Source organism: Emydura macquarii, unplaced genomic scaffold, assembly GCF_026122565.2.
Source record: "Emydura macquarii macquarii isolate MOO-44397 ecotype Brisbane River unplaced genomic scaffold, CSIRO-AGI_Emac_v2 contig_3692, whole genome shotgun sequence".
NCBI classification, from domain to species: domain Eukaryota; kingdom Metazoa; phylum Chordata; order Testudines; family Chelidae; genus Emydura; species Emydura macquarii.
The window spans coordinates 372668-393628 of NW_027133829.1; the positions used below are offsets into that span (position 1 = coordinate 372668).

The 20961-nt window shown below is 41.0% G+C and overlaps 1 protein-coding gene across 1 annotated transcript in view; it reads right to left on the reverse strand.

The window, feature by feature from the left end:
* Positions 1-1357: 1357 nt before the first annotated feature.
* The window catches only part of ATRNL1 (attractin like 1), a 944263-nt gene continuing 924659 nt past the window's right edge, over positions 1358-20961 (reverse strand). The window contains exon 29 of the mRNA XM_067537030.1: positions 1358-2726. Within this exon, the coding sequence (XP_067393131.1) occupies positions 2602-2726 (125 nt within the window). The 3' untranslated portion in view covers positions 1358-2601. The remainder of the gene's footprint in view (positions 2727-20961) is intronic.

Sequence of the window (20961 nt, forward strand, 5' to 3'; positions counted from 1 at the left end):
AATGACCCCATGACACAGGTACTTTACTTGAACAACGAAAACAAAATGTTTTTAACTGATAACTTAATAAAATGCCTGGTAGATATCTGCCCATCTCAAGTGCTGCAATAAACATTATAATCCTTTTAAACTTAAATTTACTTTTCAGGTAATGTCAAACTCCAGGTGATTACAGGTAGATGCAATTCCCATTTGGGGGATTCCAGTCAGAGTAACTGTTCTGTGGAATACATGCCCTATGTACCATGGGTCTTCGGTACACATTCAAAAACTATATATTTCTCATGTGTAATATTTAGACAGAAATATATTACAGCGTTAGGGAAAATTTCCAGAAAAGTGGTTTATTTCTTTTCTTTGTGAATAGCTTCTTCACCATATACACCAGTTCTACTGGCGTATTTTCCCCTGAGCAGTTCCGCACTAAAACTGACCAAAGGGACTATTTTCAGAAGACTCTTTTATCCAGGTTCTAAGTAGCATTGACTGAAAATTCACAACAGAATCTTAAAAAATGAATCTTAGGTTTTAAGAAATAAGGGCGTGAGGCCAGAATAGTCAATAAAAACACATCATGATGGCATTGTTTTAGCATAAGAATTAGTCTTATTTTAAGATAGGAAAATATTGAAACAATCATGCCAGCTAAGGAATAATTATACCATAATTCATAAATGCACAATTTGTCAAAACAATATAGCAGTCATGGTTAGATGCAACCTAATAATCCTGTACAACCATTCCTTTTAATATTTATTTAACTTTTACATTCAGTCCTCATCCAAATTAAGCTGAATAGTTTTATGTATGAATGTCATTACAAAATTAACACTATCAACTCACAACAGGGCTTTATTACTGCTACTGCACCACTATGGCATGCAAGTAACTATGTAGTCAACTGTAAACAGTAAAATGTCATCATCTTCCTGAAATAAAAAAGAAAATGAAAAATACAGATATAGTAGTAAACATCCATTATCTTTTTATATCTTTTATATTTACCAAAACTCTATCATATACAAGAGGCATTTATACCTCTGTGGCTCTCTCCTACATTAGCACCTTGGCAACTGTGGAGGTGACAAACTGCACTTCCAAGCAAGATCTAACAAACCTACTGGTTTCACATAAACTGTCATCGACGTTTAATGCATAAATGAGAATATGACCTATCTGCTACCTCCCCCCTTAATAGTCTCTTTTTCTTTTGCTGTATTTCAGAATTATAAGTAACCTGAAAATACGGTGGGGAGGACTATATGACCATATGTTTGCTGGAGTTTTTATCGGGGTGAATTAGCTCCTCAAAGCTTGTTAGACAAATGTCCAGTAGAAAGGATGCTCTTCTGTTAGCTTTTTTTTTTTTCCCCCTTTTTCCTTTTTATTGAGCAATGATTTGGTGAGGTCCCATATTGGATGGATGATCTGAAAACCATTGTTGGAACCAAGCTGGCTTTTGGGAGTTTATTATTATTATTTTATTATTATTTATTTTGTATGCAGAATATTTCTTTAAACAGGGTAATAGTGAAAATCAGATAAAATTCTGCATCTGGGAGAGAAAGGCCAGAGGAAGATCATAATTTATTGTTATTATTATTACAGATAGGCCAATGTGCTGTTTGAGGTGCAACTCTTCTGCTGGGAGGTGAGGGCAATGATTTACAGTCACTTTAGAATATTACAGTATTGAAGCAGAAGCAAGTATACTACTGTAAAGTAACAGCAAGTTAAACCCTCTTTAGGCTTGCAATCTTAGAGATAGCTTTTGGAAAAAAAAGGGAATTTGATTTCGGGGCAGGCTTTTCCACGCTCAATCATCTCTGATAATTAGTTAGCTGGTATGGAAAACCAACGTGTATTCTTTACAGTACATCTCAGTCAGAATTCTAATAAACTTCTTATGAAGTGCAATACTAAAGTCCACCCATCATCGTGCTGTAGCCAAGATTGCATTTCAGGGCCTTTAGGAAGACAAAAAAATCCCATGATATGCTTTAATCAGGTTTTTATATGATCTGATCATCAAAATATATATTTGTTGTTGTTTTGTTTGGCTATACCTATCTACTGCTTAATTCAAAATCTGCCTTCAGATTTGGGTATTGAGAAAACAACACCTAAATCCACATCAACATCTTCAGTTCCTGCTTTCTGTAAGGGTATTTTAATTTTGATTAAGTGACGAAAAGTGTACAATTCTCACCATTACATTAAGCTCTACAAAAATGTCCTTTAGTGTCCTGTGTTGAGTTTAGTTTTCAATTATACAATTTCCTTCTACTTTACAAAACAATGTACAATCTTTCCTAGATGTATTCAATGCCCCCCTGCCCCAACATATGCTCAGGAGCAAGACAAGTATTTAGTTTATTTCTAAATAAACTCATCAAATATACTCATATTTGCCATAAGCATTGTTCTGCTGTAGAGCATAGCAGGCTGCAAGTGTGACTATAACGGCATATTACTTATCATCATCTTCGTCATCATAATCCATAGGTTTGCCTCCATAAAAACTGAGGCTGTAGTATAGCTTTCAATGGAAGCCATTTAAAAAGAAAACATTACAGAATGTACAAGTGCATTTTCTGGCTCTCAGACACAAGTTCCTTGACGTGTTGAAAGATGATGTTTTCGGTTTCTGACTCCTGAATTCTTATCTTTACAGTCTGCAGGCTTCTGTTGGGAAATGTCTATCAATGCACTTGCAATTGCAAGACCTGCAAGAAAAATAAAAAGACAAAAACAAAACACAATTTAATAGCCAGTGGTGAGAAGACTTCCATAGCATTGTGTTGGTTCCTTTCAAGTCCAGTCTTTTCCAGCAAGTCATCAGCTATTTCAAAGTGAGATGGGAAGCTAATAAACATTTTTCTATTATCTAATATGTTTTTTCTTGTAATTGGGTACACAAGAAGGGAAAAGGTAGTGTTACATGCTGATAGGGCACTGGGTTGGAAACAAGAGGCCTGGGTTCCATCTGGTCTCTGCCACTGACCTCTTATGTGAGCTTGGGCAAGACACTACACCACTCTGTGCCTCTGTTTCCTTTTCTACCTTTTATCTGGCTTGTCTATGTAGACAGAAGTTCTTTGTGACAGAGACTGTCTCTTACTATGTGTTTTCACAGTGCCTAGAACATTGGCGCCCTGAGTTAGTGGGATTATAGGTGCTACTGTTATATAAACAACAAAAAGGAAGGTGTCAATTTTTTAAAACAATATGAGGATGGTAGAAACCAAGTAAAGCCTTAGGGCCAAATTCTGTTCCCAACTTGATTATATGGACACTGGCCACACTCGTTTATCAAAGAAACATAGTGGTAGCTGCTTGAAGTATGTCCATACAGACGTGGAATGAAGAAGTAAACTAGTGTTTTACAATATTTCATCAGAAATGTAATCAAAGGATGTTTTTAGTCAAAATAATTGTAATCAAAGAAAGAAACCAGCTTTAAGAAAACCATTAAACACAGTCTCAGCAAGGCAGACACACATTTATAATACAAAACATGTACTTTCTTATAAACTTGTCCCATTAGCTTGGCCAATGGCGTGAAACTGTTAATGGCTTTGGGGAATTAAAATTAAGGATGAGGATGAATAATGATTTGATCTTGGTATGTCAGAGGTCTTATCACAGGAGACATGAAATTATAGATGGGTTGTTAACAGATAGTAAAACATGATGGGAATAGTCTACATAAAATATTAGCAGCAACAGCTCACAAAACCATGTTGTTTTATTTTTCAAACTCTGATGGAGTAGTTGATTCTTGATTCCACAACATTCGAGGACCAATATAAGAGTAACTAATTAAAACAGTGTGGACAAACACAGTACTTTCTTCCCCTCAGAGCTCACTCAGTGCACCTCAATTACATACAAAGGCCATTGCTAATCCACTCTAGGGCTTTTTAAAATAGTTTCCAGTATTTTTAACAAATCGTGTGTGTTATTCTTTTTACATGGACTGAGACGGGACTACTTTTATCCATCACAAAATCCAATTTTAAGTGTAATTCCACACTCATTATCTTACTGCTTCACCTAGTTGATTATAAGTGAAAATGTATAATTTTCAGTGTTTCTATGTGACTCTAAAGGCTGCTTTACTTACATCAAATACATTGTCAGAAAGAAACCAAGCGGTTCAGGTTGCTGATATACTGGCAATGCTGTGCTAATCCAAAACTGTAATAGTATCTTCCCTACCACACAAAGATGTTTGCAAGAATTAATTAGTTAATGTGAATACAACTCTTTGAAAATGCAAAGTGCAATATGCTGTAGAAGTGTTAAGTACTATTATCATTTTTATGTTTCAGGATATGCAAAGGCCAAGATTAATTAAGTAATTTTTTTCACACACATATTTCCTGGCATTAGTTAGCGATTCCTAAAATTGGACTTTGATAAATGAAATTATAAGATATCTTTGAGGCACCTTTAAAACATCAGCAATATCTGGTATTGCTAAAACCAGGGCTAAAATTTAAGTGACATTTTTGATGCTTCCCTATGAGATTCTGTTTTTAACAGCGAGGCTTAGGAAGTATATTAAGTGGATCATATATTAGGAGGAAAACATTTCTTCCAATTTGTGTTTTTATATTTTATATATATATATATATATATATATATATATATATATATATAGTATGCTTGGTTACATGCTGCTCACCCCACTCTGCATAACACTAACATACAGGAAGAACTGTTTCTTTCAAATCTAATGCTTCATATTGGGACATGTTGGCATGCTGTTAGAGTTCCATTAAAATCAGGTCACTCCAGAAGATCATTTTTCAAAACGTCACACAAATCATCTTATGAAATTCACTTATTGTGTTCTCTAGGCCCAGCACAGTTCCTTGTTATCAAAGCAATACAATTAACTAGGGGAACAATTCATTATTTCAGACTGGCGGTCTAAAGGAATTTCATTTACCAAGTCAAGATGATGCACAGACACTGCTGGCAAGCAAAATTTACATCAAAATACAACGATGTGATAAAAATGCTGGGGTTTAAAGATTTATTGTAAACTTTACCTTTGTTTTGTAGGATTTTGTTCCTAAAACGTCAAAAAACTGATACATTTAAAATGATTAAAGCTGGAAATGTAAATCATATGATGCTCAACATCTGCCACCTCTGGTTTCAAGGACAATTTAGTTTACCTGTGTTCTCTTGATATTCCCATTTAAATATCTTCTGTCTGAATTAATATTTGCCAAACTAGAACATTATCTTGTTTCTTCTGATCTGTGGGAAGGGCATCAGTAAAAAGCTATGGAATCAGCATGCTACCATGTGGAGAATCCATGTATCATCTCTGCATGGGGCAGAATCTCTAATGGTCTAAGGTCTGGAAATTCAAGTCACAGAACTGGATCTATTTTTAAGTTTTAGATTTGTTTTAGCTGCACAGAACAAGGTCAGGTTATTTTCATAGTCTTTGGTGGAATAAACAATCTATAACGTGTTTTACAGATATGCATGGAAAGATAATTAGCCAAATATGTCAGTGGAAAGTATATACATTTTTAAAGACAACTGCATTCATTAATGAGAAAAATATGAGAGAACACAATATGAACTTGGTTCTCTTTTGTAGAAATACCATTTAACTTCCATTAGGAAAGATTATAATAGTTGACTGTCAAGAAATAACTGACTAATCATAAAATTACCGGTGTGTGGGTGTGCTGTTGTTTTAACAATTATGCAAAACAATTAATAAGTACAAGAATAAAATACAGCTCTTCAAATGAGATTGCCCTAGCATAGCACATTCCCAATTTGTATACAAACACACCACTTTCATTTTGCTTTTCAGCAAAAGGCTCTGAAAAGTCATTCATTTTGAGATGCTCTCCTCCCAATCTCTGTACAAGCAGGCAGTACTATATATTTTAATTTCCAGCAAAACAGCTTCATTAGGCGTGAAAGGTTAATTGCAGGCTTAAGTGCAGTTCAGGGAACAGTGCATGGGTCTGTAGTGAATAGAACAGTCTGCTCCAGGAAGGCTGAGCACTATAAACTGTTTGCCCTGCTGAAATGTTTTACTACCTCATTTACTAACTGTCTTTTTTTACTGCTTGTATTTGTAGTTCTCTTAAGCCTTTAATAGCTATAGTTTTATTTCACTGTAATCAGATTTAAATGGAAATACCCATGCTGGGATGTTTAAATGTTTTGCCTCTGATTGTATACAGCTACGTACGAACTGATGTAAGACTACACTCTCTTCCAGGGTAAGAAACTGTTTGCAATGCTGTTGTAGCTGTGTTAGTCCCAGGATAAAGAGAGACAAGGTGGGTGAGGTAATATATTTTATTGGACCAACTTCTGTTGGCGAAGGAGACAACAAGCTTTTGAGCTACACACAGCTCTTCTTCAGGTCTGGAAAAGGAAATCATAAGCAGTTAACACATATTGCAAGAGACAACTCTACTGAGTCCATAATTTTTATTGTCCAGCAGAGTTATGAATTTAAACGCCCAGGCTTGTCTTTTGAAGGTGTTGACCAGGTTTCCTTTGAGGACAAGGACTGAAAGGTGCGACATGGATTGATGATTTTGTGATAAATATTTGCCCATAGGTGACATGGTGTTTTTGTCTGTGAGAGTTCATTCAAGAGCATAGTGATTGTTTGGTTTCATCCATATAGTTGTTGTTGGGGCATTTGATATGCTGGATGAGGTACACCATGTGTTGTGATAGGCAAGTGTAGGACCTTGAAAGTGGTTCTTGAAAGGTGTGTTGTGGGGGGTGTTGATCATCGTAACGGTGGAGATATATCTGCAGTTTTTGCATCCGTTGTTATGAAAGAGTCTGCCGCTTTGAGTTGGTCAGTCCTGGGCTGTAGAGCTTGCTTCTGACGATGAGCTTGGTGAGGTTGGGGGTTGTCTGAAGGCCTGAACAGAGGGTTCAGGAAAGATTTTTTTCAGGATGTGGTCCCAATCAAGTATGGGTTGCAACTGTTGGATGATACCCTATATGGATTCCAGTGTGGTGCAGTAGGTGACTACTAGGGATTTGCATTTGGTGGAGTTTTTTCCCCTCCCATATTGAAGCAGGTTCTCTGGGAGTGGACTGTTCCATGATACGAGCTACTTCTCTGGTCCAGTGTCCTTGTTTGATGAAGGTGGTTTTAAATGTGTTATTCTGTGGTATCTGAGTGCCTGGGAGCAGATAACAAATTTAGTTAGTGGATCTGTGAAGGTAAGTGTGCTGATTCATGGATTTCTTGAATATAACCTTTAAGGTTCCATTGTTGAAGCTGATTGTGATGGCCAGGAAGGTGGTGCTGATGTGGGAGCATTCTAGAGAGAGTTTAATGGATGGGTGGTGGTTGTGGAATTTGTGGTGAAAATCTATAAGGGATTTTATGTCGTCTGTCCAGAGGATGAAAATATCATTGATATATCTCAGATATATCACTAGTTTCATAGTTCATTTTTCCAGAAATTAACATTTTAAAACTTGGTCTTATTTACTGGCTGCTGGTAAAATTCAACTTTTTTCCCTCAATCAATTTTTCATTAAAATGAATGATAAAGTCCATAATATCCCTTTTGTTAAAATTGAGGGAGTTAAATATGACCTGCTATGCATGAAACCTTCTTCCATTTAAATATATATTATTGGGAGATAACATTCTGGATAAATGTCTTCATTAGATTAAATTCTAGGCATTTTCATTGTTATGAAGAACCAAAATATCTATAATGCTGAGCACACTGCAATAATTAGAGCTCAAATAGATCAAGTAGGGTTGTTTGCTATCCAAACAAAAAATAAAAAAAATGGATGAAGGTATCTTGATGCATCAAATCCAAACCATTTAGTGCTTTTTCAGTTATTTGTTAGCTTTATACAATGGTTCACATTTCTTGTTAACCTTTGTGGATGCACATTGGTCAGCATACATTCATTATTTACAGATAGGAAACATATATTGAATCCACACTAAATTGCTTGGGAGTTCAACTTTCAAAACAGTTGATGATAAAAATGTGTCTGGCCATCCACTGAAACTATTATCTCATCCTTTCTCTGAGACATTGCACCAAGAATACTCCTACCTAGTTCTGATGACTCGGTGGAATTTTAAAAATCCTGTGACACTTCCAGAAGTTCCTATTTCATTAGCACTCTTTTCTCAATTAGAGAACAAAGGATTGTCTTGCAATTAATTATACAACTGAGGGTCAGGAAGGCCAGGGTGTTCTTCCTGCCATGGACTTCCTGTGTGACCTTCAGAAAGTCATTTAACAACCCTAGGCCTCAGTTTCTACATCTGTAAAACAGGGATAACAACACTTTGTTATAGTTCACAAAGGTGTGGTGGGTCCACATTAAAAATAAATTCAAAAGCCCTTTGTGACCTCAGTCATAAGATGTTACAAAAATGCCTAGTATTATTTTTATTATGATTTAATTACACGTATGTGAAAATCACAAACAACTGCCAAACCAAGTAATATTAAACTATTTAGGGTGGGGTTCAGTGCAAAAGCAAACCTGGGTGAGATACATACACGAGACCATTTGCATAGACTGAAATAACTCCACAGTAAACCCAAATATCCTCCAAACCCCAGTTTACTTTTAAATGTCTTCTGTTTTCAGACATCTTAGTGGGCAGCCAACTGGCTCCCTGGCACCCCAAGACTTTCTGGGGTGGCCAACTAACCCACTTTCCCCATTAGTCAGCTTCAAAGATGAGGGACTGGAAGAAGATCCCTTAACCCGGAACTCCCTTCTCCAAAAACACAGAGACATCAAAAGAATTTTTGAGAAATCCTCTTCTTGCGTGTTGTGTGTGTGTTGTGGGCTGACATTGCCTGTAGAGTGAGAAACAACTTGCAAACACATGACAACAACTGGGAAATGACTTTGGGCAAGTGATCCCATCATATATCTTTTCTTGAGGGATGATGGAAACTCCTTCCCAGCAAAATATGGGAAGACAGTAGAGAGAGCAGGGAATATGCCTTTTTGGTATGTATAGAACTTACAAGTGAAATAAATAAAAATATGGGATAGTGTCCATATAAATATATAAATAATAATAATGAATCCTAAAAGAATGGAAATCAGTGGTGATATGCTAGTAGATAGGAGAGCTGATGTTCCTTTGTGTCTGACTTCATAGAGGTACTTCCAAATCCTTGTTACTTTAGTAGCCACCATCTATAGGAGGCTGAACACCACCTTATTCTTAGAGTAGTCTTATTTTTCAGGGGAACAAGATGTCTCTTGTCAATCTTGGGGGGAAGGGGGAATTCAGGATGGTTACAGTAGAAGGTCTTCTAAGAAATGTGCTGAGTCTCTCAATTTGCAAGATACAAAAGCCAACATTTCTCGGATAAGGTAGGTAAAATAGCAAACCTTATAATATTTGGCGAGGCATTGGCTCTACCATATCTGTGCAGAAAATCTCTGTGCTCTGAGGGGCCTGTTGCAATTTCTGCTTGAAGCTTAGGTATTGATAACTATTGTAGCTGCAGGAGCCATTATTGTCACTGTAAACAACCAATACTAGGTGTACTAATCCCAATCCAATCCTAAAACGTCTGAGGTTGGTCTACTGGACAGGATATACCTCATAGTGTGAAAGTGACCACCTCAAAACCCTGCAATACCTAACCTCAGACGTTTTAGGATTGGACTGGGATTAGTACACCTAGTATTGGTCATCTACAGTGACAATAATGGCTCCTGCAGCTACAATAGTTATCAATACCTAAGCTTCAAGTATTAAACAGATCACCATGTGTGGTCAGGAAAGACATTTTTTCACACACTATCAATCCTTAGGGGCATTATAAACAGTATGTTGTCTTTATCTGAAGTTTCTTACATTGGCCTCCATTACAGACAGGATACCAGTCTTGTTAGACCATTAGTCTGTTCCATTGTAGCAATTTTTTGTACCTAGGCACAAAATGGTAAAAAATAAGGATAGGCTTAATTCTTAATTTGATTGCTTTTGTCAAATAGATAAATTACATGACATGATAATAAATTGTGTGAACATGTTTATATTTTACATTTAATTTTTCAATGTCAGTGATTAGTTTTGCATCTAATCAGCCATTACATTTTCTGTCATGCATCTAATTCTTGAATATGAGCTGGGGTTTCAAACAGGAATCTCAAAAATAAAACATACTTATATATCCTGGCAAAAAGTTAAATCAGAGTAAATATAGACAAGTTCCAGTGTAAACACAAATTAAATTCTAAATGCTTCTTCTTAGAAGTCCAAACAACAGCTAACGCTCAGAAGGGGCAATTTGTGAACCTCCTTCTTGGTCAAGAGGCACATTTTGGTTTAACCTTTCACAAAACACTGAGTATCTCCCTATATACTTTTAGTTTCTAGTATAGATTTCCAAGGCAGAGGCAATAAGCAAAACACATTTTGTTGGGATCCTGCATATCAATGAGACAAAGCTGAAGATCTAAAAAATCATAAACATTCATGAATCATGGAACTTCAGACACAAAGTTTAGAACTCCATTTTTACCCAGATCCATTCATCTGTGTTGGTGATTTTAATTGTCATTAGAAAAGTTAAAGTCTTGCTAAAAATGGTTAGCAGGATGAACACCAGTTAGACACAGATTTGTCATTCTTGTAACAACTGAATGAGCCAGACATCCCTGTATTACAATGCTGGACTATACTTTCTTTTATTAATAATGCTATTCAAAAAATTTGGGTTTTGATGTTGTTCCTTTTTAAAAAAAGAATCCAGCTATTTCCACAGCCTCCCATTCTCACTACATTCTGTGTGTGTACAGAGCTGCACTCCAGATTTGACTATGAATAAGTATTTAACCAAATCCTGATATCAGAGTTTTCTGAATAACTCTTCAAAGATCCATGGAAAAATGAATTGTTCAGAGGTGACACTGTTCTATCCCAGTGATAACTGGCATTGCAACTTTGTCACTTCTTATCCTTCTTCTTTGTGGCCAAATCTGATATGTGTGCTGGCATGGGTTTGGAGGAGGAGGGGAGGATCTGAGGATATCCTCCTGTTTTTTGGACCTTCCTACTGACCGTCTTGCTTTTGTCTTTGCTCTTCATGTCACACCCTCTCACTGTTATTCCTCTACCCCAGTATCAGATCCCTCTTTGGCTCAGGATGGAACAAAAGAATCCTAGAAGACTACAGGTTTAATGTTTCCCTGTAGGGGTCAATCATACTCCCACTGAAGACAATAACCATTTTACTCCCATTTACTTCAAGGAAGCAGGATCAGAACAGTAATGTCTAAGGATTCCGCTTGTTACTGCCTTCACTCTTGCAAATATGTATACTAAAATATTATTTTACTACTATCTACAAACTTTGTTTAAAAGAGGCGGTGCTGTATATCTTCATGCAAACAAATGATCATAGAGGTGTATTGAGATTCTGGTACACTGGTTTAATCATAAGTAGATATTCTGTCTGCAGTACTTTTTCCATAATGTGCTTTAACTCATATGTTCTGTTTTGTGAGGTTGAGTAAGTACTGGAATTGTTTTTTTGTGTTTGACATCCTGCTGCATTATATCATTGCTTTATATATTATTTGGCTTTTAATTTGACTTTGGCCAAATTATTCAGTATTCTGCCAAATTCTACAGTTAGACATTAAGTACATCCTTAGCTACATACCCAGCAGCCACTCTGACAAACAAATGATCTTGGGAATGTGGTACAGAATTAAATCAAAGAGACAGAGAGTGCCTAGAATTTTGAAAGATACGTTGAAAGCAGATTACTGAGATGACACCTTCAGGGCCCCAAACATTTGTAACGCATGGCTAGTGAGATTTTCTGCACCTGTTAATGCCTGACACTCAGGAGAAAGAGCCAGGTCCATTAGCAAAGATGGCACAAGCTCATACAGTACATTGATTTTACCAATTCTAGCAGAAAAGCCTAGGAATAATGTTAATAGCTTGAACCACAAGTTCAAGAAGTGTTAATATGTAAGATATTAGCACTCCACCAGAAGATAAAATGTTACAAAACAAACATTTTATACAAAAGGCCCCTTCAGAGCCCTGCATGGGCACTCAACTGGAGTAAATGTGAAAGGTACTCTGTTTTTGACAAATAGGATATGTGCTTGTTCATCTATTTAGTTTCTTTCCTGAATCTTTTATACTGTGATGAATACACTATATCATAACTCTGACAAGCAAGACGACACATTTGAACCAGGTCTGATCCAAAGGCAGATTAGAGTCAGAGCTTAGTCAGCAAACATGCAGCATGGGGCCCAAAGGTCACATCACCTTTAACTTTTATAAACATAAAAAGTTTTTAAAATCCCCATAAAACAAAACTAAACAAAAGTGGAATCTCACCCACACTGTCTTATCTTGCATATTTCCAATTACTGAAACCTCACACCACAGCGGCCCTTTTCCTTGGCAATTGCTCTATGATGCTGTCCATCTCCAACTTTGCTGTTAAGTCTTTCTCAACTGCAAGGAGAGCAAAGTCGCTCAGCCATGTCTGTGACAGTGGTGAATGCATGTAGTTTTTGACATATTTTAAGGTGCTCATTGCACATTCACCACCACCCACTACAACTGGTATGGTGAGAGTCGAAACAACATTTCCATTTCTGATAAAACACCATCAAGAGAACTTGACAGTATGAAATTCAAGTAGCTCTGGACTCCAAGTGACAAACTGAATACCTCTGTGCCCTTTGTCTTTCAAGATGTATTATTTTACAATCTCCTGAATCAAATCTAAAGAAAAATATGAGTATATGAGCTTAAGAACTTCCTCCTTTGACTCTTCTAAAGTCATATTTTGAAGTCGCTTGGGATGGAGAAAGCCAAATAGAGTAGCTATGTCTTGAAATCCCACACGTAAAACTGAGTCTTGAAAGTGACTTACCAGATGAGAACTTCAAACCTATTTCAGCAGGATGACTGCTTTGACCTGCTCCATTGTGGACCTCCTCATCTACAGGACCTTCGGTTTTGCTTCTTTCAAGCTCATCAACACGGTCTTTGATTGTTTTAGTTTTAAGATCATTGGGGGGATCTTTGGCTTTGTTGGTTGTAGCTCAGGGCAGAGTCTCCAGTTGTCCTGGTTTCAAGCAAAGTTTCTCTGCTACTACTACAGGTACAACTTCAGTAGTACTACCTACTACCCCAATCATTTTTCTGACTTAAACCATGACAAGATGACAGATTCATGCGTGCTGAATTCAGATGCAGGACTTTCTATGTCAGTTTGGTCAGGAAGTTCACAAAATGACTTTCTGCTGCGTAGGATCTTTGGCAGCAGTTTGTAACAAAATCTTTTTCCTTTCATTTTCTAAAACCAAACTTGTATTCATATTTATGGTTTTCATTTTCAGACACCCTCCAGTATAAGAATAACTAAGTTGGAAGTATGGGCCTAAATAAAATGTATTTTTGTGCTACTTAATTTATTTGTCAGGTGTGGGAATAATCCTAAAAAATGTGGATTTTCTGTGCAAAATCTAGCAGAAATAGCCAGAACTAGAGTGGGGATGGCTGGGGAGAGTGCTGTGGTTCTGGGGAGAGGCCAGAGCAGGTAGATACATACCTCTCAGGATCTCACAGCAAGAGGCAGCTATGGAAACTAACTAACTACATTTCCCAACAGCTTCAATGCTGGAGCATGCCCAATGGCTCTGACTTCTAAAGGATGGGATAGGAAACTTCTACCACTACTAGCCACTGTGTGGTGGACATGGTCAAATGCTTTGGGATTTTGCAAAGGCACTGCAGGACAGATGAGTGTGGGTTCCTGGAGCCCCTATCAAATGTGGTCTGATGGCCAGGGGCTGTGTTAGACACATGCAACTGCATCAGCACTGAGGAGACCCCTTGCCAGGGTGACTGACTCTTATTTGTGAGAGTGGGGCACTGGAATCCAGGGAGGGCAGAGTGAGATGGCAGTAGCAGAGGAATAGCTGGTCAGAGGCCTTGAACTTGGAGAACCTCTGCAGGCTCAGGGCTGCTTGGCCACACAACATATGCCTGCTGCAGCCTGCTGGAATCGCTAGAAAGAGCAATGCATTGGTCCCTACTGCTCACATCTAAATTTGCCTGGGGAGGGAGACTCCAAAAACAGTGGCTCTGCCATGCATTATGGTTAGTGGGACTACCAATGGCAGACTGCATTGTGGTCGGAGGCCCCTCCTCCCCTTCCATTGCCTGGGCAAATTCAAACGTAGGCAGCAGGAATCTGCACACTGCTCTTCCTAGGGGCTCTGGCTTATGCTGTGGTGGCAGCAGCAGTTCATGGTTCTGGCTCCTGCTACATCAATTCTGGCTTTGGGGGGAGAAATGGTGATGGCTCTGGTGGCAGAAGCACTGGTGCAGAGTCTTGGCCAGAGGAAACAGACAGCAAGCATAAACCTGGCAGGTTGGGGAGGAGCAAATGTGGGGGGATGGAAGAAGTCAGTTTATTTGAATGTGGGACATATATGTGGGTGCACAATAAAAACCTGCACCTAGGACCATCTTTTTGTTCTTCTGACACTGACAAATGGGAGAAGTGGAGGAGGAGTCTTGGACCAGGTGGGGCCCAGTCAGTATGTGCTGGCCTTGCTGACTGTTAAATCTGCCCCTTGAATCTATCTGCAATGTTGTCAGCGCGTCAGGCAAGACTCTAAGATTCCATTTTCAGATGCAGTGTATTCTTTATCTGTTGCATGGAGCTGATCTTGTTGCTGCATAAAACTCAGGTAAAACATCTAGTTACAGGGCAGTATTTCTATTTGTGTCACATATAAGCACAGTAAATGCCTTAAATTGCAGAAGGCATTTGGTACAGCAGAGTATAGTGGTGAATATTGTAGAATGGATGCACTGATCCAAGACAGACTTCTTGGTTTGGGGAGGGAAAGTGAACTATAATTTTCAGTTGGCATAGAATTATGACAGAACCTTATTCTTCAGTCTATGCTCCCTGTGAAGGCAGGAATGTCTGCTTTAGCAGCAGATTAGTAGCAGACACAGGCCTGGTCTACACTGGCAATGGAGGTCGATGTTACACCGCTTACGTTGACCCCCTAATATATGAGTCTCCACTGGCATGTAAATTCTGCTGACCTAAATTGCGGTAAAAGTTGCCCTAACAAAACCACCTCTGCAAGTGGCATAGTGCTGAATTCGAATTCCATGTGTCCAATTAGCATCAGTGTAGGCAGAGCGCAATGTAAATTGATGCCATTGGCCTCCGGGAGGTATCCCATAATGCTCTGCTGTGACCGCTCTGGACATTTGCGCTTTGTTGTAACGTGGCCATGTAAACAGGAAATAGCTCCTTCCCTCAAGCCCCAGGAACTTTTGAATTCCCATTTCCAGTTTGGTCAGCATGGAGAGAGCTTTGTAGCTGAACTGCTCATGGAGATTGCACGGCCCAAACGTGCTCCAGCACAGAGTCGACCAGAGGTCTTGGATCTCATTGGTCTGTGGGGTGAAAAATCTTTTCCAAGACAGCAAAAGGAATGTGGATATCTATGAGAAGATATCTCGTGGCATGTTGGAGAAGGGGCCCACCAGCGACGCGCAGCAGTGCCGCGTTAAGCCTGTCTCAGCTCTTTGATCTTATCAGAAAACTAGGGAAGCTAACAGCCATTCTGTCTCCTTTCCTAAAACATGCCGCTTTTACAAGGAGCTGCATGAGATTCTTGGCGGTGACCCCACCACTGTACCACCACGCAGCATCGATACCGCCGAAAAATCCCAGTCCAGGATGAATGAGGAGGATTCTATGGATGAGGAGGAGGAGAGTAGGGTGCAGGAGAGCGGGGTGTCCATTCTCCCTGAGAGCCAGAACCTGTTCATTATCCCAGAGCAACCCAGCCACACACAGGACAGCAAGACTGATCAAGATGACAGGGAAGGCACATCTGGTGAGTGTGTCTGGAAAATCTCATTTTTGTGGTTATGTCCCCAGTCCAGCTTCTTAAAAGGAGTTTTTGTTTTTGAGGGGATGGGCTTCCTGGGTGTTGGCAAACTTCGGCAGAGGGTTTTCCCCGGAACAGACTATTTATGTGCTGAGGTATGCAATGCAAATCCCTTGTGGATCTCTCAACGAAACTTTCGAGTAGGTAATCTGTAATCCTTTGCACAAGATTTCTGGGGAGGGTAGCCTTATTTCTTCCTCCACGGTTGGAGACTTTACCCCACCACTCTGCTATTAAATGAGCAGGCATCATTGTGGAACACAGGATAGCAGCATAAGGACCAGGCCTGTACCCCGATGCTTGCAGCAAATCTTCCCTTTCTGCCTGCATTACCCTTAGGAGACTGATATCACACATGGTCACCTAGGGAAGATGACGCAAGTTTAAAATACCTGACCAATATAGTCAATCCTTGTTATTCCTCTGTTGTGGACGGTGTCCCTGGCTGCCTCCACAAGACAATTCCTAGTCATGGTATTGTTGCTCTAGGTGTTATGTGTTGGGACACTGGTTGCTCTATGTTTTCTGCTGCTACACGTCACTCGCAGTGTCCTCTAATCTGTTTTGCCCACCTCCGCCCAAACCGGTCCTTGGGATGTTAAAGGGGAGCCTGGGGATCCCTCTCTTTGCTCAAGTGGGGATTGTGGAGTTTAGTGTTAATGAGACCTCTCTATAATGGATGCAAGGGCCCCTTGTTTACCATGTGTGGAACGCCACCCCAACCCATCCGATATGTACAGCTTGGAATGCGGGTCTGGCTTTGCCTTGTTACCATGAAGGGGAGTTCTTTTTACATTGTAACATTTCTTTTACTACTTTGGGTCAGCTAACAATGGCAACTTTGTGCTTTTCTTTTCTTACAGTTGACACCTCAGCTTTCAGCCCACTTTGCAGAATTCCTGCTGATAGACTTTCCCAGATTAGGAAGCGGGAAAAAAATGTGGGAGGATATGTTCAGCGAACTAATGAATGCCTCTACAGCTGCTGACACAGAGCTCAGATCCTGGAAGATGTCCATGTCTGAAAAACTAGACATGGACATGGAACACAGAAGATCAGCACAGGAGCAGGAGCGTGATATGCAACAGGAAATGTGTATTATGAGGGATTAGTCCGACATGCTGAGGCGTCTGGTAGAATTCCAGGAAGAGCAGTGGCAGGACAGACTCCCTCTGCAGCCCCTCCAAAATGCTCAGCTGCCTACCCCTTTCTTATCAGCCCCCACCCCCAAGAGCTCTAGGAGGAGGCTGAACAGGGTGCAGTACATGCTGCACTCCACACCAGTAGAGGCGAGCAGAAAGACATGATGGATCCTTTAAGAACTGCACGCAACCACAGTTGCTTGCATAGGGACACTTTACAATGTTAACTTATCTTCCTTTCCCCCCACTGAAACGGGTCACAAATAAAACTTTGCTGCTTTAAAAAACATCTGTTTTTATTCATTCATAGTTTTGGTGTGGAAAGAAGGGGAGGGGGGCCGCTGGTGCGAGGGTGGAGGATGGGTAAGAAAGCCACAGCAGAGACATACATTAGTGGGGTTCATTACAAAACCAGTTTTTCAATGCTTCCGGTAGGCAAAGCACTCTGCGGTTGGCTCTGAATGTAGCGCTGGAATCTGGCTGCTCAAAATTTGTGGCCAGCCTATCAGCCTCCATGGCCCAACCCCGAGGGAACTTTTCACCCTTTGTTTCACACAAATTATGGAGCACACAGCATGCAGATATAACTGATGGGATGTTCTTTTCACTGATGTGAAGCCTAGTGAGTAGACATCTCCATCTAGCCTTTAAATGCCCAAATGCACATTCCACCACCATTCTGCACTTGCTGAGCCTGTAATTGAAACGCTCCTTCTCGCTGTCCAGTTTCCGGTGTAGGGCTTCATTAGCCAAGGGAGTAAGGGGTAGGCAGGATCCCCCAGGATCACTACTGGCATTTCAACATCCCCAATATTTATTTTTTTGGTCAGGGAAGAAAGTGCCCGCCTGCATCTTATTGGACAGACCGGAGTTCCTAAAGATGCGCGTGTCATGCACCTTTCCTGACCACCCCACATTGGTTGGTGAAACGTCCCTTGTGATCCACAAGGGCCTGCCACACCATTGAGAAGTATCCCTTCTAGTTTATGTACTCTGTGGCAAGGTGGTCAGGTGCTAGGATAGGGATATGCGTGCCGTCTATTGCCCTCCCACAGTTTGGGAACCCCGTTGTGGCAAACCCATCCAGTATGTCCTGCACATTTCCCAAAGTCACTACCTTTTGTAGCAGAAGCCTATCGATGGTCCTGCACACTTGCATCACAGCAGCTCCAACAGTGGATTTACTGACTCCAAATTGATTCCCAATTGACCAGTAGCAGTCTGAGGCTGCCAGCTTCCGCACAGCGATGGCCACTCACTTCTCCACTGTCAGAGCTGGCCTCAAGCGAGTATTGACACACTTCAGGGCTGGGGACAGCTCCACGCAAAGCTCAAAGAAAATGGCCTTTTGCATACAAAAGTTTTGCAGCCCGTGCTCATCATCCCGCACCTCCATAACAATGTGATCCCACCAGTCTGTGCTTGTTTCCCAGGACCAGAACTAGCACTCCACAGACTGAAGATGATGCATGACAGCCTGCAGCAAACGGGAATTGTTTTGCTCTCTGGCTTGTAGCAGAGCCGCCTCAGTAACATCGCTATTTTCCATGCTGTGACTCCTATCTCGCCTTTGAAAATACTGCAGGATAAGCCGGGAGGTATTTGTGATGCTCACAATGATAGTGCAGAGCTGAGTGGGCTCCATGCCTCTCTGGCAACTGCATGTGCGTGGCATAGAAAAAGTGTGAAAAAGTGTTTGCAGTTCATTTGGGACAAGAAGGGAGAGGGAGGGAGCACGTTGCATCATAGGAGGAAGACAAGCTTCTCAAAGGCCTAGTTGCACTGTGGGACAGCTACCCACAGTGCACTGCTTTGAATGTGGACCCAAGCACGGCGAGTGGGGATGCAAGAGCCCGATTCAAGGAGTGTGGTGTGATCACGCTCCTGTGACTTCTAAAATTCGGTGGTGAAAGTCGATTTAAAATAAATTGACTTCATTCTGTAGTGTAGACATACCCTCTGTTTACTCTATCAGTTCAATTTTAAGCCTAGAAAGCATACAAACATGGTACAAAGAAAAGATTCTACCTAGCTGTGTTCAGATCGTACAGCAAACATTTTAAATATAGAACAACATGCCCTTCTGGTATACCTCTCATGCAATTAGGAAAACTGGTGATACTTCTCAGACATACCGAACTCAGACACTCTCAGTCCCTCCTGGTTTGAGCTGCAAAAGTCATTTCCATTTTCTGTGGAATCAGATCTAGCAAGAAGCTCAGTCTGATGGGGTGGACCATGGCCATGCCCAACAAAGCTGAAAACAAAATCTGCTGTGGTTCATGAAATCTGTCTCTCACTTGGTCTTAGTCAAGACTCTTGCTGTTAGATGGAATCAAGGAGAAAAGACATAAGTGAAAGTCTTTTCCCTGGGAATGGAGAAGACATCCTTTGCTATTGCACACGGAGAGCCAGATCCTCTCATGTGATGGGCTATCTGTGCATTTTTTTTTGACAAAAGACTGCCCTACAGCCAATTTAACCAACCCCTGGAGGATTTCCTCAGTGTGGAAAAGCGTTGCCATAGTGGCCCCTCTTGGCCAGTGGGGGGAGGGCAAGATGTGACATGGGGAAAGGTGATGTGGCCAGTGTTACTTTATAACCTGCAATCTCCAGATGTCAGAATAGTCCTTTCGCTCTATGGCAACAGGGAAAGTTGAAGCACACTTTAGGCCCATCTCAGAGTAGCCCCAGGATCAGGGTGGTGCAAAAGTGGCTGTAGGTGTGCAGGGTGGATGGCCCTCCCTCACTGTCAATCCCTGAGGGAGGCCACATTTCTCTGCCATTACGCCCCTGGAGTAGCAGCCTACTTCATGGGGAAGGTTAACAGTTCCTGGGGCTTAAATCCCCAGGCCTGGTAAAGTAGTGCATGGTTCAAAGGCCCTGGCCCCCAGGAGGATGGGGCAGTAAGCAGTCTAGGGCTCCAACCCTCAGGCAGGGGAGAGACCCCCAACCCCAGTCTAGGGGCTCCCAGGCAGGAGGTGAGCACCAATACAGCCTAGGGGCTCACAGACAGGAGGTGAGCCAGCCACCTCTAGGGTGGCAGGGGTAAGAGCTAGGGGGACCCAGCTCCACCAGGTCCCAGCCCAGAGCCCTGGCAGTGGTGGAGTGTCCCACCACTGGGTCAGTGGTGCTCCAGCTGAAACATGCTGACTGGTGCTCAGACACGAGCACAGCGAGACTGTCAGCTATCCCTGGGCTACTTCCTACCCCTCCCCCAAAGTGTACCTGAGTCTCAGGGTCATCCTCCATCTCCCCAGGATACATGGCCAGGGGTAACCCCAGCAGCTTCTTGGTGTGCGGTGTCTTCGGCAGTTCTGGTAGCTTGGGCTTGTTCCTGGGACAGCAGGAGTCTTCGGCAGGCTCTGGCTCCAGCAGGAGGTGGGAAGCATCTGTCTCCCTTGGCAGCTCCAGCCCAACTGAGGTGCAGGGCCCGCCTTTTATTCTTCCGGTTCTTGTCCTGCCCCTTTGCTTCAGATCTGGTGAGCATGGACCTTCCTGGTTCCACCCACCAGAGTGTGTGGCCCTCCCTCACTGTCAATCTCTGAGGGAGGCCACGCCTCTCTCTTACTAATAACTCTAATGGTTAATAATAGTGGCTAATAACTCTACTAGTATATTTTTCTGGTATTCATTTTTCACCAGGGAGAAAGCTGGGACTTTGGACTGTTTATTCTGAACTAATACAGTAGTGTGTATTACTCATATTTTGCATAAGCCTGCACTGTTGTTTACAGGTAAATATTTTTCTCTAAAAAGAAAGTATTGTAACAGAGCCCCATTCTTTAGTCTATACTGTCAGCATATGGTTTAAAAGAACTCTGATAAG